This window comes from Melospiza georgiana, chromosome 6 (genome assembly GCF_028018845.1).
Source record: "Melospiza georgiana isolate bMelGeo1 chromosome 6, bMelGeo1.pri, whole genome shotgun sequence".
Lineage (NCBI taxonomy): Eukaryota > Metazoa > Chordata > Aves > Passeriformes > Passerellidae > Melospiza > Melospiza georgiana.
In genome coordinates, this window is record NC_080435.1 from 32,923,905 (window position 1) to 32,950,788 (window position 26,884).

The 26,884-nt window shown below is 34.6% G+C and overlaps 1 protein-coding gene across 1 annotated transcript in view; it reads right to left on the minus strand.

Annotated features, from left to right (window-relative positions):
- The window catches only part of RYR3 (ryanodine receptor 3), a 198,456-nt gene that overhangs the window by 75,117 nt on the left and 96,455 nt on the right, over positions 1-26,884 (minus strand). The window contains exons 33-50 of the mRNA XM_058025703.1: positions 24,624-24,710; positions 24,005-24,231; positions 22,106-22,907; positions 21,404-21,604; positions 21,032-21,134; positions 17,131-17,268; positions 13,897-14,170; positions 12,058-12,172; positions 10,236-10,368; positions 9,180-9,283; positions 6,816-6,951; positions 5,781-5,961; positions 5,208-5,313; positions 4,559-4,679; positions 3,798-3,967; positions 2,933-3,153; positions 2,483-2,573; positions 903-1,043 (exon numbers count right to left, since the gene is read on the minus strand). Coding sequence (XP_057881686.1) covers positions 903-1,043; positions 2,483-2,573; positions 2,933-3,153; positions 3,798-3,967; positions 4,559-4,679; positions 5,208-5,313; positions 5,781-5,961; positions 6,816-6,951; positions 9,180-9,283; positions 10,236-10,368; positions 12,058-12,172; positions 13,897-14,170; positions 17,131-17,268; positions 21,032-21,134; positions 21,404-21,604; positions 22,106-22,907; positions 24,005-24,231; positions 24,624-24,710 — 3,351 coding nt within the window. The remainder of the gene's footprint in view (positions 1-902; positions 1,044-2,482; positions 2,574-2,932; positions 3,154-3,797; positions 3,968-4,558; positions 4,680-5,207; positions 5,314-5,780; positions 5,962-6,815; positions 6,952-9,179; positions 9,284-10,235; positions 10,369-12,057; positions 12,173-13,896; positions 14,171-17,130; positions 17,269-21,031; positions 21,135-21,403; positions 21,605-22,105; positions 22,908-24,004; positions 24,232-24,623; positions 24,711-26,884) is intronic.

A 26,884-nucleotide genomic window follows, 5' to 3' on the forward strand; every position in this document is an offset into this window, starting at 1 on the left:
CGTCAGGCACTCCTGACACTCTTCACACTTGTGAAAGCACTAAGAGAGGGGTAAATGTTACTAAAATAAAATAAAAATAAAGCTTAAAAAGCCATTTCAGAGTAATGCACAGACCATTTTTATTCCATATTACAAATCAGAATGCCTAGTGGAGCAATCATCTAAATCTTTAGCTTAGAAAGAGAACTTACATTCAGTGAGACACAATGAATAGGATTTTTTTATTGGACTAAATTTTGATCCCAAGCAAGCACAAAAACTGTTTACTCAAGAAGACATATCTTGTATCAGAAATGCAACTTTTCCTTACTGAGAGAAAAACTGAGTAAGTTTAAACGTCCCAATAATACATTTTGCAACTGAAAAAAGGAAAAGTGTTTATTTCATAGTATATTGCATCATATCTCTTCAGCTGGGCAATAGCTGGAAAACTAAAGAAATACAAATATATATTTGAAAACAATCAATGTAAATTTATTCTGCATATACTGACAAATTTGATAAGTAAGTACACATATTTATTAAAATTAATTTTATGTCAGTAAAAAGTAATTTGAAATGTTTAGTACAGCCAAGATAGGAGAGCAGACAAGACTGACATGTTAGCGCAGGGAGAATTAAACATTATGGGTGTGTATATATATATATACGTACATATCTCCTCATTAATAGTGTAAAGCTTACGAGTATATCAAGCAAAGATATGAAATTTCATTGGCTTGGAGAGAATCTTTCAAGATTCAGTGTTCAATTTTTCACTTCATTAAAAGCATTCATTACTGTATCTCCCATATTAGATGAAACGACCATTAAAACAGGAATTTTCTCATCTTGGCACAGCAAATTATCCCTGTAATGCTTTTATACCCACCCCATAATGTAATGTGAATTGCAGCCATTACCTTATGAGACAAGGAATCAAATATTCCCCAGAAAAGTTTTTCAGTTAAATGTAACTCCTCTTCTGCTGCAATTCCATAGCTTCCCATTCCTGAAGGCAGACAGTAATATTTCCAGCACTGCTCATAGTGATTTGTCAGAAGCTAGATTTTCAAGAAATAAAAATGCTTGTGAAAAATTGCTATTTAACAAAATAAAACACTGCTACGCTAAACAGTTACAGGAGTAGTATTATTCATGTCTTTCTCTTCATTTCCAATGGCTCAGAATAATGGCCTTCTTTTCCTTCTTTTTCTTTTTGAAAGAGCAGCAGAGCCAATATTCTGAAAGTATAAAGCCTGTATTATCTCCAGCTCCAGCTGTGGGATTCTCAGTGATTACAGGGAGTAGCAAACTTTCAGAATTGTCACCATGGGAGTACAGACTAGCTCACAGGACAAAAACACAGATAATGAAATGGGTATAAGGCCAGACATGGAGGTTCTCATGAAAAGTTTTACAAATTCACATTGATTTAACTCCTGTCGTTTGTAGTTGCTTTAGTGTTCTCTAAACACTGCAAAAGACACCTGCAGTACACTCTCCTGGCTCAGCTCTGGAAAAATTGACAGAAAAAAAACTATCATACAGGAAATCTGTACAGTTAAACAGCTAGTATAGATGATTATGCATATGCACTTTCCATGTAATTTAAAATTTCTACCAGTTTCTTTTGTAGAACTAAAAATTCTTATCCCATAGAAATTTTAAAAATCACATTTAGTATCAGATTAGAATCTTGACATTTTATTTTTTATTACAATTCTGTGTAAGAAAGTATATATATCTATCTATATATATATATATATATATAGTTAAAAACCAGACTGAACACTCCCTCTACACCAGACTTTTAACCAAAAATTAATGATGCTCCAGAGTATGTGAATATGGCAGCTCTGTTTTAAAATATGATAAAATTTCAATTCTTTCAGAAAAAGATGCAGACTGTAGATCAGGCTGTTTTATCCCAAAAAAAAAGGTGAAACAAACCTGACAGAATAGTTCTAAATAAGATTCATTTACCATCTAACAATTGTAATTCTATTTTTACAGAACAAAAGAAAAAGAAAACAAAAGAAAAACTAGAAAAAAACTAGATAAAGCTTCAGTTACAGATTACTCAAAAATAAAAGTGAATTTTCTTCCCTCCATCTTGTCTCTTAGATTTCACTCAAAATTCATTCCTGGACCATGCATCCCACCAAGAGTTATTTTAGTTCATATAGCAGAAGAAGAAATCTCAAGATAACACTGACATTTAAATTGGTACATTGAAATACTCTTTTGCTGAAGCAGCAGGAAAGTCAACAGCTCACTATACAAAATATCATAATCACCTTACTCTTTGCATTAAGCATGATTTCAAAAATATTGCAAACATTACATTTAATTTGAAAGACTACAAAACAATAACATTATTTTCAATTCAGAAGTAATTTTACATTGCTTTAGCCTTCCCATTCTGCTCTTAAAAAGAAAAAAACAATATTTTCTTTTCAAGTTTTATGCTGGATGCATGTACAGAAAAGAAAGTATTTACCTTGAGAGGCATTTTACAGTATTCATTGAGCAGGGGCACATCAAAAACCAGCCTTCTCAACAGCTGTTGTAGCATAGAGGGACGCAAATGGCTGTAATTTTAAAAAATAGATGTTATCAGCAAAATTCATACAGTTCAATGTACATGAAATAAAAATTGAAGTCAATTTACATATTGGGAGACAAAACACTCATTAAAAATATTGTGAAAAAACAGTGTTAGGTGCTTAAGAAATCTCACTATCTAAGGATATAGCACAGAACGTTGTGCTGCTTCTGAAGCCTCTTAGTGAACAGACAAATCCACATTTCAGTTCTTGAGATAACACAGGTCATTTATTTTATATAGGAATAAAATTGTCTTAAGTCTACACTTCAGGCAACAAAAGAAGCTGTTAAAATACCTATTCTGCAGCAAAGAAATGAATTTGTACCCAGGAATCATACATACTGACAAATAGCAAGAAGGCATTCCTCAATAGCATCTCTTTGAGCTTTGGTGAGGGACCGTCCCTTGGATAACCGATATATGGTGTGAAGCATGGAGTCAACCAGAGAGGCATGATGCTCTGTTCCAGAAAAGAGGGGAGCACACCTCTTGAGCAGTGGAAACACAGCTGAGCAAATGTATCTATTTAGTGCAAGAGCTGCCTCTGTGGTGCTTAGAGAAACCTGTATGAAGGAGCAAATGAGCATTAGTGTCACACTGGATAAAGGTCACTAAATAAGAAGGCTATAAAACATACAAAAATGTAGTAGTCCTTAAGTCTCTGAGTGGCTGGGTACTAATGATGTTTCCAGTATCTACACGAGGACTAAAGTAATTTCTTTTTCAGCTAGAGAAAATTCAAGCCATCAATTTATGTTCCATCCCTTGCACCCCTGCACTCTGAACAAATAGCAGCACAAATTAATATGTAGCCTCTATTTTGAAACAAGTTAGAAAACCCCACTAGGCTTTAAATAAGACTCAGCATCTCAATTTCTTCACACACCTGGATTTTCACTGTAAGTATTGAAAACAAACATGAAATAAAAAGAATTATCAGGCCTACTGCAGTATGCTCAATGTACTTATTGAATTAATGTAAAGCCTGTATCAAAAGATTTTAAACTACTTTTACACTTTGTACACTGAATGCTTAAATCAAACTTATGCACGATCAATTAATAGTAAATTAATATTGATTTTCTTTTATAGTGAGCCTACAATGCCTTTTATTAAAGACTGTTTTGACTTGAAATTCCAGTTTTCTTCCACTTACAGAGCCATTACATCCAACCATTTCATCTAAACTCAATAGTGAAATACATACTGTATCCAAAGAGGCAGAAGCTCTTAAATCTGGTAAAAATCCAACTTCCAGTAGGTGAAGGAGGAAGCTTTGGTCCTTAATACCATAGACACGGTCCAAGAAGAGTACCATGGGTGCTTTATGATCAGGACAGAAACTGGCAGACATATCTGGCTCATTTACTGTGCCATCTACACAAACATACAATGCACTTTTTAATAGTAGATAACTGATAAAATGAGAAACACCAAGGTAATGAAACCCATCACAGTTACACTTAATATGTAAAATCACATGCTCAAAGAAAACTACATTCTTCTGTTTTGTTCTATGCTGAAAAAAATCAGTTAGAACAGAAATTTTTTATTCTTTAGAAACCCCTATTATTTAGCAATTTAATTATTTTTCACTCTTAAATGAAAGCTTAGAAATTAATGGTAAAATATTCTACAGATGACTGTATAATGTGGAAATACAAAGAGACTGAGGCAAGTTTAAATATTTTACCTAAGGAGATAATGTCTCTAAAGCCACTGCTGGAGACAAAGTATTGGCCCATTGGTGTGATCCTTTAAAGTGTTTCTTACGTTCTTACATTCTCTGCTCTACAGGAGCAAATATCTGTGCCACTGGAGCAGCTCTAATTGTTGCAGATCTAATAAAAATTTGAACAGTTCTCTGCTTACATTCAACTAGCAAAACTGCTCTGTTTTTCATTTGAAGACTAATGTGACAAAGGACTTTCATAAAAAATAAATGGTCTAATAAAAGTAAGAAGTTACCTTTGTTAACTGTGGACAACTTTAGTGGTATACTTATAATCCCCACCAAATCTTCAGTTGGCACTAGGGATCGAAGAATTGACCTGATTCGGATGGCTTCCCCTTTTCCACTTTGAATAAGCTGTTAGAAAAATTTGTCAGTTAACAAATTTAGTATTGAGGACATAAGAAAGTTTTCCTCAAAATATTTGTATTAATATGATTTTTTTTCAAACACCAGAAGAAAATGTACAGAAATTCAATTTATCCAAGAATGAATGCACACAAAAAGCAGCCCTCTATCACATTCTTATAAAAATTATTTTATGGTTTTCTAGAGAATAATAAAGGGTTAATTTCAGAAGTTATTATACTGGTCACTTAATTTTGCAACACTTGTAGTTCCTATTTGCTTTATTTCATAGTAATGTAAAAATTACCAAAATTTTAGATAAATAAAAAAACATAAAGGAATCAAAAGACCATGGTTCTTTATAAACATCTTGCAGCTTGTGTCTACTTAGATACAGCGAGAAACCAAAAAGTCTACTGTTTGAAGGGAAGAAGGCTTTGAATAGAGAAAGGTTTAGTGAGACATGTTTACAAATTGTTTACAGTTATGTTTAGAAATCTCCTTACATTTTCTGAGCAAGTGGTAGAATGAACTTACATGCATTTCTGGTGCACAGCGTCCAAGCAAATCTATGAGAGCTGAGTAAAAGGACATGATTGCATTTCCCATGTGCACAGTCTCCTCTTCATCTTCCTCCTCATCACTAAAAAGTTAAAAATAACAGTAAGCATTTTTGCTAATCTACATTTTATAGCTCTTCTCTGGAGCTAGATATATGATCCAGAGACTATTCACCAGACATAATCATCCCTTTGGCTCCAGACTAAAGGATTTTTGTCCCTAGTGTAAGCATGCAGGCTAACTGTAATAGCTGACTTCATATGAGCCTTCTACCTTCCTCTTTTACTTTAGCTTAACTTTAGCTTCATTCCACAGCAGTCTTCTCATTTGTTTTGTCCTTCGGGCTTTTTCTCTCTGTTACTCGTATTCCACTTTTATCTAGCTAATGCTTTATGAATACCATATGACAACTGCTTGTGGATGTGAATCTCTAATTCTCCCCGCTTGTCTAATGCCCTACGCAACAGGGTCTATTATCCACATACTGCAAGCATGATTGAACCAGCTATTAAATTGTCATTTGCCAAACAAGCATTCACATTTACTTACCCTTCTCTTTTATATGCCTGGGAAGGAAGGTCACGACTAGGATTCTCTGAGATCCTGATGGCTTCCTGCATGGCAGCCAGCAAACCATTTCCTCCTTCTCCCCTAAGGTCTGGCCCAAAGCATTCTGGCCGTCGAATGAGGAGCTTGACAACAACACTTGCATTTTCCTCAACACTTTCACCTGAGGACCAAAAAGCACTACATATATTTTCTCCTGAAAGGTATTCTTAAGTCAGAAGAAAGCTGCATTTTCCCCTAATTGTTGCAAAATAGAAATCAAGTCCTCATCCTAAGGCAACAGAGCAGAGATTCCCCTGCAGTCTGTGATGCAGACCATGGTGAGGCAGCTGTGCCCCTGCAGCCCATGGAGATTCACAGGGATGCAGAGATCCACCTGCAGCCCATGGAGGAGACCTGCATTAGAGCATGGGGATGCCTGAGAGGAGGCTGTGAACCCATGGGAGACCTGTGCTGGAAAAGGCTCCTGGCAGAGTCACCTGCAGACCTGTGGAGAGTGGAGCCCACATTGGTCAGGTTTCCTGGTAGGGGAACTCACATCGGAGCAGCCTGTCCTGGAAGGACTGCACCCCATGGAAAAATGCCCCACATTGCAGCAGTTTGCGGAGTATTTTTGCCTATGGGATGGACTCACATTGGAGAAGGTTGTGGAGGATTGTCTCCCATGGGAGGGACCACATGCTGGAGCACGGGAAAGACTTGTCTCACAGAGAAGTGACAAGAATATATTGATGTAACCCCTATTCCTGGTCTTCCTGTTCCAAGGAATTCCTAACATGATTCACTACCATGGCTGCAGGTTAATCTATTCAATTATGTGATTTGCAAAAAAAAATACAGCTAACTATGAAGATTCAAAAAAAAATTTACAATAATAAGCATACACCAATAGTCTTGTGTTTGTAATGAGGAGAGTATGCACTAATCTCTTTTCAGATTTAACGTATTTTGATGGTTAGGAAATTGATTTAAAGGAAACCTTTTGATGGAATCTGGATGCCAAGAAATTAGACTTACTGTTAGCAAAAACTGCAAATCGTAAGAATGACAGGTAACGTTCACCCTCTATTGGGTTCCATCCAATGTCTGGATATCCTTTAGCCAGCAATACTGGACAGCTCTGCAGGCCACAACCTGCCAGGTAGGTAACAACCTGCAATACAGAAGTAATAATTTATTCATATGCTTAGAAATATGTTTCTAAAAATAACTATAAACTAGAATGACAACAGTATTTTTTTTCAAGATTTTTATATTCTGGGCAATTAACCTACAAATCTAACAATATAGCTCATTATTTTATCAGTCATAGGGGTTTTTTTAATGAAAAAAACTCTCTGTTTCTGAAAATACCTAATTATATGATGACACAAAAATACAGCAAAATGAACAAATGTGGAATGTGAAAAACAGAATAAAATCTTGTATAATCCAGATCTTTTTGACAGTACATACATGACAACCATAATACTGAACAGCTTTAAAATCAGATCAATAACCATGTATGGCTTATTTGCTAAAATAGCAAAATAAAGTTTATATAGTGTAATTGTAATTGCATAAAAAGTTTATATAGTGTAATTCTAATTTTAATGGATATGAAAACCATCACAATTTTTCAGAAGAATGATAAATATCAATGAACAGCTTTAAGAGTCTGAAATCAGAAACACTAAAGAATTTTGGTAAAACAAAAATTTCTAACACAACATTTCTTATCAAAAGGATTATCTTTAATTAAGAGAAATCTTTAAGAAATTATGATTAATTTTTATTATATTAAACTGAATTTCAGAAATATATGCAGAATAATTTCCTCTTTCATCTAAAAGGAAATTTGCAGATAACTGTGCATTTCAAATAAAATAAGTAATCATATGGTTGTGCAAAGGACAACACATGAGCATGATTATAGCACTTAAAATGGGTAATGACCATGAAGAATCTTCTGTGAATTTGTAAAACAAAGATACAAATTATAATTTCTCAAAATGGCAGGCAGTCAAAATAGATGGCAAAAGGGAGATAGATGAAGAGATTATATTTAGTCATTATCCAGTGTCCTAAGAGAGAAAAAGTTGTGAATTTAGGAAGAATTATATGTCAGCTGATACAGTACACAAATTGCCTCCAAAAGGTTGCAACAGTGGAAAAAATGGGTTGATGTGGAAAACTTGTTTATTGCAGTACGAAGTAAGGAAGTTACTCAGAGCACTCTGAGGAAAAAGTATATAATTCCTAACATGACTTGATAGTTTTCAAGCATTTATTCAGAAGAAAAAGTGAATACATACTTGTGTTCCAGTCACTAGTGTTGTATCCCAAGGATTGAAGTCAATGCCATTTAATTTTTTATTAATGACAGGAGAGAGTGCATGCAGCAATTCTGCAGGTGATAGAGAATTGCTAATACTTCTCAAGAACATATTGCCTGGTAACTATATTGCTGTGCTGTCTCACACCCTTTCCATTCATATTCCTGCCTGTCTTCCCCCAGCTATCCCTGTAATATGCCCATTTATTTCAATTTCACAACTTTTCCTCTCCCACACCACGTACTAATCACAAACAGTCCCACAAGTTCCACTGTCATCTCAGGATCCTGTCATCATGCACAGAGACTTCCCCTGTGCTAAGTTATCATTTAGGTGTTTAACTACTCTCTCCATTTATATTAAACTCTGCTTTCTGTTTTCTGTACCCCAATGCTCTGCTAGCATGTCTAACTTCCTTATCTGCTTTCCTCCTCTTCTGACTGTGCACTTCCATCTCTAAATCTGTTTTCCTCCTATGATATACAACTTTTATGTCATTTTTTATATTTTAATGTATTTCCCAGTTCATCCTGCCTCTCCTCACATTCTTCTTTATTCCTAACTATTGCCAATGACTTAAGTTCTGGATTCAGTCTCCCATTGACCCTACCCTTAAAATCCTGTTTCACCTTTCTTCTTGAAATACCTGTCCTTCAATTCTCTTAGTTCTAACCTCCATGCCCATAAATCTTTATGATTTAAGCCAAAAGACCTGTGTCCTTTTCTTAATATTCTCTTCTTAATTCTCAATTTTTTCCTCCCCAAAAAAACATTTCTTGATATTCCTGTTTCATGTCTTTTTCTTGTTTTCCTTTCTACATGATAACAATAGTAAAAGGATGCAGAAAATAGAAATAAATCTCTTTTTGCTCTGCCTCCTGATAAGCATAAGGCAAAATCAGGGAAAATACTGCTCAATTAACCTCACCTTGAAACAACACGTAACTAGAGTGGGTATTTTTGAGGACAACATATTCAAAAACTACTATGATCAAGCTTGCCCTTTTAAACTCTTTCAGCACAAGTACAGCATTTAATAAATGGGTAAATAGGTGAGAGTGGCCACCTTATCAAGGTCTGGCTCTTCCAATGCAAGTGCAAGCTCGTTGTTGTCCATCACAGAGGCTGCTGCCACATCGAGTGGTGTCGAACCCCTCATTGAAGGAAACGCTGCAGAAAAAAGTTAACACATAATGATTAAAGGGAGCTTGCAGTAATCACATTCACGCAGCAGAGGGCAGCAATCACGCTGGAATCTAGAACGCAAATATATTCATAGAACATTTTAGGGCAGTTCTTCATCCAGCAACAGAGTCAACTCTTTTTAATAATGTGGAAATGCTGATTTTTTTTTTCTGGCTTCACATCCATATCTGTAAGCATACTCAAACACAGTGGCTTTAAATACAGATACTCAGATGAAAAATAGAATCAGTATTAACAATATAGCAAATTGGAGGACTACTATTTTCTTAGGAGACCAACATGCTAGCTACATAATTCTGCACAGCCTTATCAAGTCAAGATTTTAAAACATGCCTATCTTTAGCAAAGAGACATTTCAAGCTTCAATTACCTGTTTTCTTTCTTTAATATTTTCCGGTTTTCTGTGGGTTTTTTGTAGCCAAATTCATACATGAACAGCTAAATCACTGTGAAATCACAAGCTATCCTGCCTTGAAATATCTTATTGCTATAACCATCTATCCAGCTAATAAATTTTTCCTGTGTTACAAAGTCTAATGCACATGCATTAAAATACTGAGTCAGTGCTCAAAAGAGAAATATGAAATTTACTTCAGTAGCCTAAACTGTGGAGGCAAGGAAATTTAAACCAGATGAAAGAGGCAAGCACCATAAGGAGTCTATATAATCTTAGATTTCAAACCACAACTATTTTGAATGGAAAAATGTGAAACCATGTGTTCAATACTAATTTTTTCAAGGTGTATAAAAACACAGATTCAAGCTATTCTGTTCCTAAAAAAAAAGATAAATATTTAAAGGTGAAACCACAAGGGGTTTAAGCATGTTTCAGCCTGCTATACAAACTAGACACCAGTCTTGTGATATCACAGTTGCTCCTACTCTTGCTTTTAGGTGCTGCAGCTACATGGCATACCCAGTCCAACGCTGCTGTTTTCCAGTAAGTAGCTGAGATGCTCAAACATGGCCTTTTGGTTTTGCCGGCTAATGCGGCAGAAGTAGCACAGGAACCGACAGCAGCTTGCCACCATCTTTGGGAAAGCGATCTGCTGAAGAGGAAAGTTGACAAAGCAGTGAAATATGTTAATTACCAATCTGTTCCAGTTCTTCCTGCACTCCTCACAAGGAAAGTACAGTGAAGTTACCAAAGTGATAAGCAACTGACGGTTACTTTAGAAAGGACTCACATTTCCTTTTAACTCTCACATTCATGAGGCCATTAAAGTGTTGAAAACTCATTTTTCAGAGAACTGTAGGTGACATACCAGTTTGAACCGACAAGTTTTAACATTCCCACCATTCCTTCAGAGACAATATATGTCTCAATACAGCCTCATGATTAACCATTTATTCCAAGGAGCTGGAGATCCAGCTTAAAGAATCTGCTGCCACAACCTAAAAAAATGCCCAATCCCTAAGCCACAGACTAAATTTCATGACTGCTCATTCCATCTCTTGAAGCTACAACACTGAACAGAAAGAAATATTCATGAGGTACCTACTGTCTACATACAATTCATAAAAACAGAGACATAAAATAGGTTATTTTGGGTGGCCAAGCTGTTTAATGACACAACACCAGGTTACTAAACAGTTTTCTAAGTCTGCATTTCCTTTGAAGGATATAATGGTAATTTCTGTAAAGCATTTTTGTAGATCTGTGTTATTAAAATTTTCTAGGAAAACATTTTTAATAAAATTAGAAGGCATTGGGGGCTGTCATTGTTTTGGGTTTCAGGATTTTTTTTATCACCTTTGGCTCTATGTACAAGTTATAACAAAACCAGGGTGTTGTAGTACCTATAAATTAGCAAATTAATAATAATTTTATAATTAATTGTAACTTGCCTTGAAATGCAACAGATATACTAAAACTTGTATGCGAATATGTTGTAAAACTGCAATGGTATAGGTAGATTCAATGTATAAGCATTTAGAAGAATTATTGATTCAAGAGGCAAAGAGTGGTGCAGATGCACATAGAAGACAATCAAGTTACGAAAAATTGAAAGACCAAGAAAAGATAAGCAAAAGGTAGAACATTGGGCTGAAAATCGTTCCACAAATACATAACAAAGATGAGTGGCCTGGCAAAACGAGACATCTGTTTTTGGGATGGAGGCAACAGAATAAAAACATGAGGCATGAGCAAAGAGAAGATAGAAAATATGCACACTTCACTTCTCACTTTCTTCAGAAGTGAAAATTTTCAGTTAGGCTTCTCAAAATTTATGTCACTTTGCCTTTAAAATAACATGTATATATATATTCCAGCATGGCACAGAGAAAAGGGAGACACTGCAACACTGCAAGAAAATTTTTGCTTAATTCAAGTACATGAATTTGAGCATTAAAATATAAACTGGGTTTAGTCTCTTATTATAATTTATTGGTAGTAACACTTCATTTAAGATGAAGAGGTAAATTCTCCTACTAGAGCTACACCTTCAATAAATGCAGTTAAAGTCTATATTTAATAACAAAACATTTTACTATCCTATTAAAAGAAAAATAAAACACCTAAAATATCTCAGATTTTAAAAATCAAGGCTCAGCTACTGGGCTTCTCCCTCTAGCAAAATAAAAAATATTCTACTTTTTTCATTAAGGAATACTTTCATTTGGACAAGCAAAATCTAGCTTACATGGGATATATTTTTGTTCACTTATTAAATATCCTAATATATTTTTGGGAAGGTTCAAAATGCAAAACACATAACAAATTGTGGTGAAATTACCTGAGATTTGTCTCCTCCAAGCACATTCACCATCACATCCATAACAGTCTCATGCATGCCCAAGACTCTCATTAAGTTAGGATGCTGATAAAACACCTTGTTGTTCATTATATCCCTAAAATGGAAGAAAAGACAATTTGCTTTTAAGCAACCCCAAATTAATTTAAGTTGAAGCATTGAGATTTCAGAATTATGCATTCATTGTATTAACACCATTTAAAATTCTTAGAATTCAGCATAATACAAAAGCATGTGCGAAGAAAATGTTTCACATTTCAATGTTGTCATTCCTCTAATTCTTGTAGATTATTCATAAGAAGAATATTAACCTCAAAATTATTTTGAGATGGTAATTCTTCATCTCTAAATTGCTCCTACCATCTGTTCTGTTTAAATTTAAAAAGAAAAATCTATGATGATCTAAGTGAAAAAGAATATGTTTTGTTAGGTTTTAAGTTGAGAACAGAGTTCAAGAAAATGAAATCTAATCAATCATATTTCTGCAGTAACCTCTCAATTAATTTCCTCAGATCACAAAGTGAAGATAATAAATAGACTTAGTCTTTAAGGTAATCCATTATATGTATTTCATCACTATTTTCAAATTCTGTCAGAAGTGGCATACAGGTCCGTTATGAAGGACTATTTTAACTTTTTCACCTGCCCACCATTCTCTCAACATTTTCTAGAATCTGCTGTATTGATTTCATAATCCAGAATACAATTTATGTGTTTCAAAATAATCCAGGGACTTGATTTCAACAGAATCCAGGTATTTCTAACATTTTAGGACAACCTTTTAAAAACACATGGCAAATAACAGGCATCATTCCTGCTTTAAAGAAATACAGAAAACTGAGAATGGATGAGTCTCAATAGAGCAACTCTTGGAAGGTGCTTATATCCATACCATCTTTAGGCAAATTTATCCTTTATCCCTCATATAATTCTCAGCAAATTTACAAAATCAGCATCAAGGACAAATTGGGTAATACTGTTGCACACTGCCTAATGAGTCATTGTCATGAACAGATCAATTCATATAAAGAGATTAGTCTTTGCAATTTATACAAGAACAGTATAAATTTTACATTGAAATAGTAAAAATAATGGAACTTTCTTACAATTGTTGTAAGGGAGAGAATTTTTTTAATATTCCCAAAAAAGACAAATAAATATTGTTCTCAGGTAACAATACTATAATTCTCTCTCTAAATGCACCATTTTAATTGAAATAATTTATTTTCTGTGTTCTCTTTTCCTTCCAACATTAGATGGCCCAACCATCATTCAGTCACACAAGAGGAATAACAAACATGAAAAATGCACTGCAATACCACTGCACAACAGAGGTAATTTTATAGCAAAGATGCAGAAAATATTCTCACATCATCTGGTGCTATATAAAAGAAATGTCTTCTGAATTTCCAATTGAAAAGACACCAGCAAGTTTATCCACTCATACATTAAATATAAAATGGGCTTTAAGTTTGGGAAAAATGCAGTGTAAGTAGACACCAGCAAAAATTCTAGTGATCTTTTCCTCTAGAGCTGCTAAAACTTGTACTTTGATTAAGGTTTAAGCGTCAGGCTTAACTGTAGTAAAAGGAGTCCATTTTCTTTAGATAATGCTTTAGTTCACAGAAACTTTGAGCCTTCTGATACTGTTAGAGAGATAGCTGGAGCCACCATGGAAATATATGTGAAAGTGTAAATCACTAGTACATATTTACACTTCAGTATAGCAATAATTTTCATTTAGGAACAAAAATTAGAGGATTTACTAAGATAACAAAAGCTTCACACCAACTTAAAAACAAAATTCCATTAATTCCATACCCTAATCCATTGATCATTAGCAATTCCTCCTCTTTTCCCATCCTCACACTGAGCAGTGAGCGAATCTGGCCCAGTGCTGCAAGCAGATTAATGGTGTCCTTGACAGAGGCAGCACTAATGGTGTATGCTTTCCTCAGGGCTTGCAGGAGCTCCCCAATGCTGTCATACTGCCGACGGAGGAGGCTGTACATAATCCGAACTAATTCGGGATCTTGGATCTGATCTTCCTGGGACCAGCGCACCATTGTCTGCGATATGAGCTCTTTCAGTGTAGCTAAAAGCAAAATACATTACATGTTACTAGCTCTTCCAACAGAAAACATCAAAAACATGTATTATTGTAAAATATGTAACAGGAGACAACAAAGAGGTTGTAAAACCCACAAGCAGACTGAACAGGTTTTTTAAATTGGAAAAGCAACTTTCAGATTTTTTCAAGATAAATGTAAAGTTCTTGAGAGATAGAAAACAATAAACATCTTCTTAGGGTTCAAGTCCACACCAGCACTGTTCACAATGAAAACCTTTAATTTGACCATGATTTTGAGAATCATCCTTGTAGACTAAATGTAGACTAAAGCATTAGGCTTTCAATTTATTCTTTATTTCTAGATCAAGTCACTGTCACTTGGTAATGCACTTTCTAAAAATACTGTATTGTTTGTAACTACAGAATAAAAATTGCTTGATGCGCCTGTATTGCAGACATTGCAAATTCAGTGATGCCGAAAACAGTTTTGCTGAGCCCAAAGTTTAGGGAATTTACCTGAAAACTGGACACATGTTCCAGTCCTTGTTCCAACAAATGTTCATGCTTGATATCAAGTAGAACAGGAATAACCACCCTACCTCATAAAACAATGCAATGCAAATTTCTTTCTTCTATCCCTAGCAAACATACCCCTTGACTTTCCCAAAGTTCTTCCAATGGCATGAACACTCCCACTTCCCATCACTAAAGTGTTTATAGATAGTGTAGATCCATTGGGGTTCGTGTGTATGCTATTCTTTCACTTGCTAACACTTTCTTAGCTTATTTAATATTGTATTTATGCAAACCTATCATTAATTCTGAGGTTCTGTTCCATAATTAGGCTTTCAACCTGTGGGAACAAATTCTGCACTTCACAGAGATAGCCATACTCTTAGTGGTATGTCATGGCTTATCTCAGTTTTTACTTGATGGTTACAAAACCCTATAATCATTATTAATAATAATTATTTGCCTCTATGGGTTTATTTTCAGAGTTCTACCTTGTTTTTAAATACAAAATTTACTGATTCATAATTAATACTAGGTTGAAATTGCTGGCATTCCTCACTTGGGTATAAGATTGATTGTGATAAGAAATGAATGTAAGCTTAGAGTACAGGAAGATTTATTTGTAGCAAATAGTTCCTTCTTATGAATATTCACACAGTATGTGTGACTAAAACCAAGACAATCAAGGCCAGAGATTTAAATCTTGGAAATACACACCATGGACACCACCACACCTCTTCATGCACATAAGAGGATTGGGGATACCTCTGACATCCATTTCCTTTAATGTCTGAATTCCAAATTTTCTGATGCAGAAAGGGGAAGTGCACACATGGACTAAAAACCTCAGAGTGTCCAGCTACAGTCAAGTATATAACATAATATATCTATATTATTTTTCATCATGCTTTGAATGACTTAATCCATGTGCATATTTGTACTATGCATCACTCCAAGGCCACTCTTTAGGCCCAAGCCTAAAGAAATCATCTGAAATTTCTAGAAAAATAGACACTGTAGGATCATTTTCCAACCCCCATTTCTTGTAACCCAAAGTTCTGGTACATGAAATAAGTGAACTGCCCTGTTCCAAGGACCAAACACCATGTGCCCTGAGGCCTTATGAGTGAATACTTCCTGACTCATGACAATAAAATCTACATGAAACCTGGAGAAGAAATGATACTACCAGGTACTGAGTAGCTCCTGCTACTATTAAAGAGAAAGCAGATGCTAACAGATAAGTCACTGGAGAATGAAGCCCTGCTTCATACAGCATATCACACTGTTACAAGATTTAATGTACTTAAAACACATTAACAAGCTTAACAGATCAAAATATGCTTTCAGACCAGGCAAACACTCTAAGGTGCTTTCCAGAGCAAGCAGATTGTGTAAGAAGTGTCATGAGTTATAAAATAATTTTGCTGCCTAATCTCCACAAAACTCTTAATTATTGAGCCTGAAATAAATTAACCATTCCACATCTGTACATGGACCTATTGACAAACTGAACAACTTGGAAAAAAAGAGAACTGTTACTGGTTGACCAACCTGAAGTCACTTGGAGAATCCTGTACATGATATCTGTATGGTGTTACAGAAATTTAGAGCTAGAGCCCCAATCCTGATTCAGAAAGGCAAGAAGAAATCTCAAAAAAGAAAGTGTCCTAAAGGAAGACCTGGAGGAATTTGGCTTTTTGCCTTACTTGCTCCTTACCATCCCTAGTCACTACAAAGGTTTGAAAACTCATATCAACAGCAAAGACAAAGTTTGTGAGATTCATACCGTACATCACCCTCACTGGGATGAATTCTCATAGGGCATGTGAGCACAGTGGCAATGAGAATCAGGTGAGTTGTTCAAAGAGGCTCAACTAAAGGCTTGTGCAAATAGTCGAGGAATTGCAAGCACAGAACCAATCTCACCTGCATAGACCGTGAACATCCCTCGCATCTTATGGAAGAGGGTATGAGAATGGATATGTACATGAATACTGCTAAGAATAAGAAACACTCGTGATTACAAGTGTTTTGGGGGGTTATGTCCTTGTCTGTATTTGCTTCTATATGAAAAGGTAATAGAAGGAAATTGAGATAAGCTCTACAGAAGAATTTTTATATTTAAAAAAAACCCATAAAAATTAGATCTTCCCAAGTTTAGAATGCTTGAGTCTAGATTATTGTGCCATAATCAGCTTTTCACAGTTCTTTATGAAGAATATGTAAATTTTCAACCCCAGAGTTAATGATCTGGATCTAAAATCTTCCACTTGTTTTAATTTCTTGTTTAAAAATGCATCTGAGGTGTTCCATATACAGAATAATATTTCTAAGAGGCAGAAGAAACTTAAACAGGCAGTGTCCTTCTTCAGTCCCTTATAAAATTTTATTAGAAAATACACTCCTTTTGACTGTGTAAAACTTTAACATTTGCACCATGAAAGCATTTATATGGAAAGAAAACTTACTAGGAGCTTTCTCTTCTTCTTCTTTAGGCTCCAATTTTTCTGCTTTTGGTGGACCTTTGATTTTGTACATTAATGAACGGAGTTTGCCAGTCAAGGAGGAATCTTCTTCTTCCTCTTCCTCTTCTTCTAGTGGAATACCTTAGCATAAAATAAAACTGGTTAGAAACAAAACTTAATGTTTGAAGTTTAACTCCCTCAATATTTAAACCATATTAAAATTGCTATAGGAATATTTATTTTTTTCACCAGCAAATTTCATACAGGATAAAAGAAGAAGTAGTAAGGCCAGCAGCTTTAACACACAGTACCAGAAGCACTCCTCAAATTATGTTCATTTCAGTACACATACTTCTTACATCCAGATTTATAGTATTCATTTTTCACTATTATGACCAAAGAGGTGGTACTTTTTTAAGAGTCTACTATGGGAATTAAGTATGACTCACAGTCATATTTGATTAAATATGTGATCCTTTGTTTCATATTGCAGAATGTAGGCTAAAGAAAGAAGTGTATGGCTGTATCTTCCAATACAGTACAGTTTTTCAGTTGAGATATTTAGCAGCCATAAACAAATATATTAACTGAATTGAAAGCTGTAAGAAGGCAGAAATTAAGCGATTATGTGGATAATACATGCTTTTCATGAAAATTTATACAATGAGGCAGGATGTCATTTTACCAGGTGGTTTAATACCTGGCAAAATGACTAATTTAATTCAGTTCAGTTCACTACACTGCTTCACAACCATTCAAAGTCTCTCACACCTCTTAGTGATCATCAGACAACGCATGTGTTATGTGCAGAAGCAAAGAACTAAGCAGGCTCTCTCCAGATCAGAGATTGCGCCAAGCAGAAATGTAAGCTTTTGCAGTTTGCTTGTCAAAGAGAAATTGAGAAAAGGAAAAGTTTTTCAGACAGGATACTAGACATACAACCTGAAGCAGGGGGGAAAAGAAGAAACCGCAGTAGCTAAAACTGGTCCTAAACAGTTAACTAAGAAAGAAAATAGAACAGACACGTGGTAAAAAGCTGGAGAAACTTCGCTGCTGGCACCTACAAAAAGGGGAGGGATAATTATGACTAGGAGTGACTAAGTGATAAAATTCAAAGGCACTGAGAGGGAATGAAGGAAGTCAAAATTGAAATTGGACAATACATACAGAATTTAAGAAATGGGATAAGTGGAACTGGCTTGGCAAAATGAAAAGTTAAGAAGGGATACAATCAGTCTGAAAGAAAGAAGAACAGGAAATGTCACCAGCAATGAAAGGAAAGAGAAAGCAGACAAGGATATTAAAGGAACAAATATCTGGCACTGAAATAAAACCTGGGTTCTGAACACAAGAGAAGGACACTGGGAGAGGAACTGTGAAGAAGTTGAAATGGACAGAGAGAAGGAAATGCACTGGTATCATGAGTTAAAACAATGTTTGACTGGGGTAGATGAGGTCTGTGACTCCTCCAGGTGGGGTCTCATCTACTCTTCCATGTCACTCATTCTGCATCATCTTAGAGTTGCAATCCATTCAGAAGCTGACTGTCTGCTGTTGCTACTGGCTAATTGCTTCCTTCAAGTGGCAGAAGTCTGTGCACTGTGATGACTGCAACCCAGGTAACTGTCAGTTTGATATGATGCTACCAAATATGCTGTAAATTTCCTTGGTTCTTTATAAGCAAGAAATTGCACATAAAAAAAAATGACTGAGGACCATTATTTTGCTAGCAAAATTAACCACTCCCAGTTACGACGTGCTAGGATTAAGACTGCCTGAGTAACTGTTTGCTTATATTCATTATGAAGAAGCCTTTAATTACTTGATTGCATACATAGTTTTCCACTTAGATGGCAAAGTATACTTAGTGCTAAAAAGCTGATTAAACATTCCAAGCAGAACTCCTATTCATTTAATCTGCAGCTGTGATTGCTTAGTACTGATTTTCAGGACCAAGTCAGGACACAGATAATGAGGAGCATTTATCCACAGCAACCACCTCTGATAAATCTGTACAAAGTAATGAATATGGTTTTGCACAGAATCCAGAGGATCTTTACACTATTTTAATAACGAGACAGTGTTTTGTCTATCTTGAACTCTCATTCAAAATACACATGTACAATGTAGTAAACAAATAATAAAAGTATATCCCTAAAAAGCAAAATCTCAATGCATACAATAAATAGTGTTATGAAGAATGAGCAGGAGCTAAAATAACTCAATGATCAGAGCAGCCCCAAGGTTTTAAACTGAAATGAATTGATTGCGGAGTTAAGACATTTCCAAGTTGTAACGCTTTCATAATGTCCATCCTGGAGTCTTAGAGTACTCTGTGCTGCCAAATGCACATTACCCTTGGAAACCAGAGGTCAGATCAAGGGCTAAGTAACTGAACAATGGAGGTGGCTCTAAAAATTTATTATAATAGATATAATAAAAACAAAGAAAGATGAGTAATTAGGAGGATACTAACTATTCACTTTAACACGTGAAAGAAAAATTATGGAATGAAAGAAACAATTTTGGTAAGCAGTCAGAAGAAATTATGAATAACAATTAACAGAGGATTGTGAATAACAAGCAATGATAAACCAACTAAATTTCTGCCTTACAGACAGAAATCTTGATTTTAAGACTTTTAATACTGTCTTGTACAACACACTCAGAAGTAAACAGATGGAGCACAGCTTAGATACCTGAAGACCTACTCATCTTTGGCTGAGGCTGAGGCTAAGGCTGAGGTAGTTGAAAAATTACAATTGACTTATCATGAAATCACAGCTTGCTGGTTGCTTGAGATTCTAAGAGGGTACTCAGATATAGCAGTGCAAAATAACATCAGAAGTCTTAACAATATAAGCACAGAATGGTATAGGAAGCACCATGCCTCCAAACAGAAAACAGAAAGTAATTACAGGTCATTAAAAAGTACAATTCCATGAACCAGGTAACCCTGGTTTTAGGGATAACCAGCACAGGAAGATATATCAGACTGTACTGGTAAACATTTGATAATGACCTCAAGCAAGAAGGTGGACGAGGAAGAACTAACCATTAGGAATATCATGCTCTTCCTGGGGAAGAGACTGAGATGTTGTCAACTCACTGTAATAACATTGGCCCATTTTTTTTGGACAAGATGGATACCAAAAACCATAGAACTAAGCAATACACTGGAAGAGTAACTCTGAATATATCTACCAAGTAGGTCGATGGAAAAAGCTTGTTTATTTCAGTTTTAACTGCATAATTGCTGGCAATGAACAGTAATAATTAGATGACTCAGACTACAAATGTTAATAATTTCATGATTGTCTGAATTAGACTAAGATCTCAACAAACTCAATAAACTAACAAAAGAATAGACATCAAAAAATCCACATAAAATTGTACAGGAAATCCAAATTAAATGAGTGGGAACAGTTCAAGTATGCAGTGCAAGAGTGTTTTATAATGACTGACTCTCACAGTTATGCATACAAGAGAAAACTAAGTTAAAGCAGGCAGAGAATTCCACATCCGCTTTTTATTAAATTTAATTTCTGATGCTCAGCTTTGCAGCAATTTTGTTCCCTCAATGCCTTTTATCTGCATGTACTCATACATATGCTTATATGATTTTTTTAAGGTAAGCCAACCTACTTGTTTGGATTATTTTTTTCCCCAGTAAGTCTAAAACAGAATAATATGAGACAATATTTAATAGAGATTTAACCGTGAAACTTAAAACCATGCACAGGCTTCCCATATTTTTGTACTATACACCGAAGTTTGTCACTAAAGTAATTTTGTAGGCAGTAGCATATCTAATAAAGAAACCTCTCGTGCTAGTATATTTTTCAACTGATCTGTTGAGTGCCAAAAACACAAAAAAAACTTGTATCAACAACTTGCCACTCACCACAGTGAATTAGAAGATCATCATGAAATTCGTATAGCTCCTCCCGAATCTCCTCTGGACAGGGACAATCCTCTCCCAGTTGAAAATTCAGCAACATATTAATCTTTAAGGGATTTAAAACACAGTTAAACACTGAAATAGCTTAGGACATATTTTTCTAGTATATAGCAATACTTTACCTATTTATAACTTTGGTTTACAGCATGAGTTCTAGAACACAAGTTTCAACATTCTGACATTCAGTATTTTGCGGCATGGAATAAATTAATTTTCAAATTCATTTTGCTTCTCCAGTGAGTCAGGATTTTATTTTGTCCTCATAAAGAGTTTTTTTAATCTTTAATTCAATCTTTTTTTTTTTTTTAATATTACCTGCTCTTGAGGAGGAGACCGAAATTCTTTAGTCTTCTTGGCAGTCAATGCAGCAGACATGTTCAAGGCTTGCATGAGTTCATTGTACCTGTATTTCTGGTTATACTGCAATTTTGATACATAACGGTCTGCAAATGATACAATTGCTTCCACTCTATGTTGTAGTTCACAGTCACAAAAATAATTGAGTAAATGACACATCTAGGGTAGAGAAAACAGACAATCTCAACAGCTTTACAAACTCTGGGGGAGAACTTGAGCACACATTATACACTGCATCAGACTGTAAAAATGAGATACATTTTTCCCATATTTTTGTTTCAACACTGTGAAGGATAAAAAAATGATGGTTTCATTACCTAATTGTTACTATATTGCACACACAATCTATCACTCCATGCACCCAAAATATCTAGAAATCACACACTAGTTTGGCTTGAAAGGGTCCTTTAAAGATTACCTGGTCTAACTCTTTGGATCTTACGAAATAAGTATGTATTCACATATCTATTTAAGTGTAGATAGATGTAGAAAGAACTGCATCATCATCATTTTTTTTTTTTAATTTTTGAGGTTTTAAGGCAAAGTGGAATTAAAGACCTTGAGAATTTCAAATCTTATTAAGTAGAGAACAGACAAAAAACACAATCCTTTTTTCATCAAGAGTAGAATATAAGTAACATATTTATAATAAATGGTCACCTGAAGCTTAACAGATTCTGGTAATCTTGTCTGCAACAAGCCCTTTGCAGGAGCTTTTGTTTGTTTGATTGCTTTCTCCCCAGCTTCTACAGCTTTTTCTTCAACTTGTGTCACTTCTTCCTTCTCTGTCCTCTCTTCTGTTTCTTCCTTGTGGTCTCCAAACACAGCGGGATCAATGAGGAGTAACACCTGCTTCACATCATCATCATCAAAAACACCCATTACAAGCAGTGTTGCTATCAGTTTAAGAACAGGAACAAACTGGAATGCAACCTGTCCTCCAACAGGGTCTCGTATGTGACTGCCACTGCCCTGCACTGCCTCTGTCAACATACTTATGGCCTTGGATTTAAGTATCTCCAGGGGTATCTCTGGGATGGATGTCCGATGATCTTCGCTGGTCGCAATAAAGCATGGAGTAGAAAAATTAAAGGCTGGTTTAAGACAAGTGCTAAGCCCTACTCCAGGTAAACCATGTTTCTTTGTTTCATCGGGATATAATTTAATATTTCGAGTTTCATCTGTAACTGGAATGATAAACTCATTGCTCATCATGAGCTTGGCTTGCTTGGCGTGCTCCAAGTGAATACTAATGAGCAAGTCGTAGAATCCAGAACGCAGAAGTCCAGGTAAGTATTGATTATCTATTGTAAAAAATAGCTGAGATACATCCACATGGCTACAAAGTGCATAAGCAACTCTAGTGTTACCTAGAGCACTAACTGAGCTATAGAGCTTTAAAGTGTGATAGTGAAACATCATCAAATCTTCTTGTTCACATAGTTCCAAAATATCAACACATCTGTTATGAAATAAAGAAACAGAACACCAGTCAATTCCATGAATAAAGACTTTGAAAAAGTAAAGTTCTATAATTTCTGAACATTTTGATACTAACTAAGATTAGTTAGTATCAACTTTTGTATTAGTGGTTTGAAGAGGAACATTTTCTCAGTTCCTTTTCAAACCACTAATATAAAGATTGATGGTAATTACTCTTAGTGTGTGCATCATTAAAACACAATAAATGGTGGGAATAATTTATTGAGACTGTTTAAAATTATTACTCCATAGGAAAAAAAAACAAACCAAAATCTAAGATGGAGGTGCTTCTTTGGAATCAATTGTAAATTAGAACTTGTTTTTAAAATAGGCATATTAGGCTTGCTGAAAATCTGCATTACTACCGTTCCTAAAAAGTGCCTTTGTAGTTTACTTGGGATTGCTGGTTCATTTTTTCCACAAGACCCAGTGTTTTTCATTCTTTCCTTGAATTCAGCTTTATTAACAATAAATAAAATTGAGTTTTGAATCATTAAAAGAAATTTAATAATTACTAATAAAAGTACAGCGTTAAATGATCCTTCTGCTATGCTTCTGCTGATAGTTTGATTTTTCACTGGTAATGACATTTGACATTTGGATAGATCTTTATAATCCTCACTCTGAAGATAAAATTTAATGAAACTCAAAGAAAGCCATGATCTTGTCACTAAGAACAAGAACTTATTTCATGTAAATTCAGCGCAGATGGAACAGGAAGAGATTACAGGTTTCTATTACAGAAAAAATTGGCAAAATATTACTTGCATGTTGTAAATGCTTGTTTTTCTCAAGTGAGAAAAATCTCCATGTTTAAAGACACACAGATTTAAGAGATGATATTTCAATTTAAATTTAAATAAAACCAAATAATCATGCTTTGTTTTATGCATGCAAAACTTGGTCCATGTCATTAAAGTTTCATGAATACAATAATGTCTGATATGATATCAGGTAGGATCAGAAATTCTCAACAGCTATAAGGTAATTATTCAGAAAGGCAGGTTTAGTCAGTACACTGACACCTTTTTTCAGTATATTTTATCATCAAGTAATTTTATCTCATTTTCAGCATACCTGTTTTCTTCTGGGATATGAAGTGCCATCATCTGCAGAGGTTCCAAGCACTGCACAACCCAGCCATGACGCTCACTGACACGCTCAGTTTCTACTCTGAGGAAGCTGTTTGGCATCCGGCTCCATAAAACTGGTGTGATTGTTTGTACATCAAGGCGAGGGGGACACTGAGGAATAGGATTTCTTTCTTCACTTTTAAAAATTGCTGCTGATAAAGGCATGGTGTTCTGAAACAAATATATGTATTAATTATTTTTGAAACATGTAATTATTAATAAGCCCATAACACCAAAAGGAAGAATAACTTTTAAATAACAAGGAAATTATAGAAATGTAGAAGTTATTGCAACATACAAAATCCATTAAAATCCCCCAACATTAATGGTGTTATCCTCAAACAATATTAGTTTATTTTGACAACTGCACATAATCAATTAACTGCATATAATAACAACATTTACAGAAGTAAATATAGAAGTCAAATTACAAGTCATGCCTTTGATTCAACCCTTCCTAAGCAAATTTAACTGAGCAGGAATTTACATGGAAATAAACAGATTTAAAAGAGAACATTTACATAAAGATTGTTTTTCTACAGAATACAAAAAATACTTCCTACCTTCAATTTACCAAGTTCAAACTGAATCAAGTTAGTGCTTGTAGGCTGTAAAAAAGTTGCTGGAAAAAGCTTGGTGTTTGGTTCAACCTAGAAGTGAAATGAGATTAATTTTTTTTTTAGTTAAAAATGAAAAAACAAAATCATCTCTCTGAATATGATATAAAATAAATATTGTATACCTTACACTTCATGATCGAATAATTTATATAATTTACTAAATAAAGTGTGGAATAGTGTCTACCTGTAATATAGTAAAGTATTTGCAGTTATCATCATAGGAGCACCTGGTTTTTAAGACAGGTGTTTTGTAGCCTTATGTGCTCTCAACACCTGTAGGAGGAACCACTGCCATGAAATAAAGAATTGAAAATATAATTATAGAACAGTATATTAATTTTAAAAATTCAGTGCTCCAGGGTGGCTGAAAAAAGTACATCTCTGCAATTAAGTCAAAGTTTCAGACGTTCAATTAAATATATTAATCACATCATGGTGCATTTTGTGTATCATGTGCAGACACTGTACATAAGCTACACATATTTGTGCTGTGACGGAGTACAACTCCTAACTTTGAGGACAACAATCTATCAACTATGGACATAGACAAAATAATATAGGGGTATGAATTAACATTCCAACCTTTTTGATAAGTTAAAAAAGCCACAACCCCAAATCCAGAAAAAAAAAAGGCATTCTGTTCTGATTGTTGTGTTGGTTTTTTTCCTGAATATCACCATGGAATTCAATAGTTAGATCAAGAACTACAGAAAAATTAATTTCCTCTCTTAAATATGTTGACCTATAGGCCTTTTAAAATGAAAACAACAAACAAATATTGTCCTTCTATTTCAGTTAAGAAAGCTGAAAAGTATATGCAAAGTCTATAAGACTAGATTACCTAGACCAGACAAATATAAATTATTTGTGGCAGTTGGAGTGAGAGATTTGATTTATTAAAATATTTTAAAGGTCTTACATTATTGGAAAAATGTTCAAGACATGGAAATGAAAACTACATAATATTATTTTCATTACTTTCAAAAAGAGAGAAAAAGAATTAAATTACTCAAAATAAGCAAAAATATAAAAATATTTCACCCTTATTTGTGACAATCTTGTTGGGTTATACTATTTTATATCTATACAGAAAATGCTGGATAGTCTCATTTTTCAGCAGACCAGGTGTAACAGGTTTATTGAGAAAATATTTCCTAAAAGAACTTCTGGTGTTTTTCCATGAAAAAGAGAAGAAACAGAGGAGAAATAATGGTATTTTTTGAGATAGTTTTGCATTTAGTACATAGAACAGGATTATATTAATTGTAAATCATATAAGGAAAAACCTGATAGTGTTATTTACACTAAACTCAATAACATGCATCTTCCACATCTGTTCATACATCTCCTAGAAAGATAAGAACAGCTAAAGGCTGTCAAGGAAGAAAACCCCACAAACATCCACTGCAAAGGAACACACCAAAGTTTCATGGGTTTGCTTAGAAGCTTTTGTACTGATTTGTATCTGGTTAGAAAAACAACAAAGCTTACGCACTTTAACCACCTGTTTTCTTTTGCCAGTGTGCTGACATTCAATATTCTCCCAGGGTGGCACTGAAGTTACTGGCCACCATTACAAAATATTCCAAAATAACAGCTACTACATAACCTCCCACCCCCATGAACAGGCTGTGTGCAGCCCTGCCACTTGTGTTTTCAATGGAGTCAGTATAAAATTTCCATTACATTCAGTTAAGTAACATTACAGTTTTGTCTGTATTACACATTTGAGGGGGTTGATGTAGAAGAAAGCAATGAATTGTTGCTAATATTGGACAACCTCTTCCACAGTAAGCGCTTTACTATGGACAACCGATCTTACTGAGAGGAAATCTCAACCTGGTGCTGAAAACTCCTGTCACTTTTAAAATGACAGGAGTTGATTCACTTTTAAAATGACATCAAATGACACTTTTAAAATGATTCACTTTTAAAATGACATCATGTTTTGATGGTATTAATAACATTTAGGGCTCACCCCACTTATTTTGGCTTTCAGTATTAATGCATCTTTGAATTTTAGGTTTTGAAACTTATCAAATCACAAGGTCACTAAATCACAGCTATCTGCAGAAGACACAAACCCTGGTAAATAATGAAGTAAATTTTTCTTCTTAATTAATATCAAAAATTATATATAAAATCTAATTTTAACCTTCATCTAGTTTAAATATTTATTTCCCCTTTATTGTATAATAGTTTCA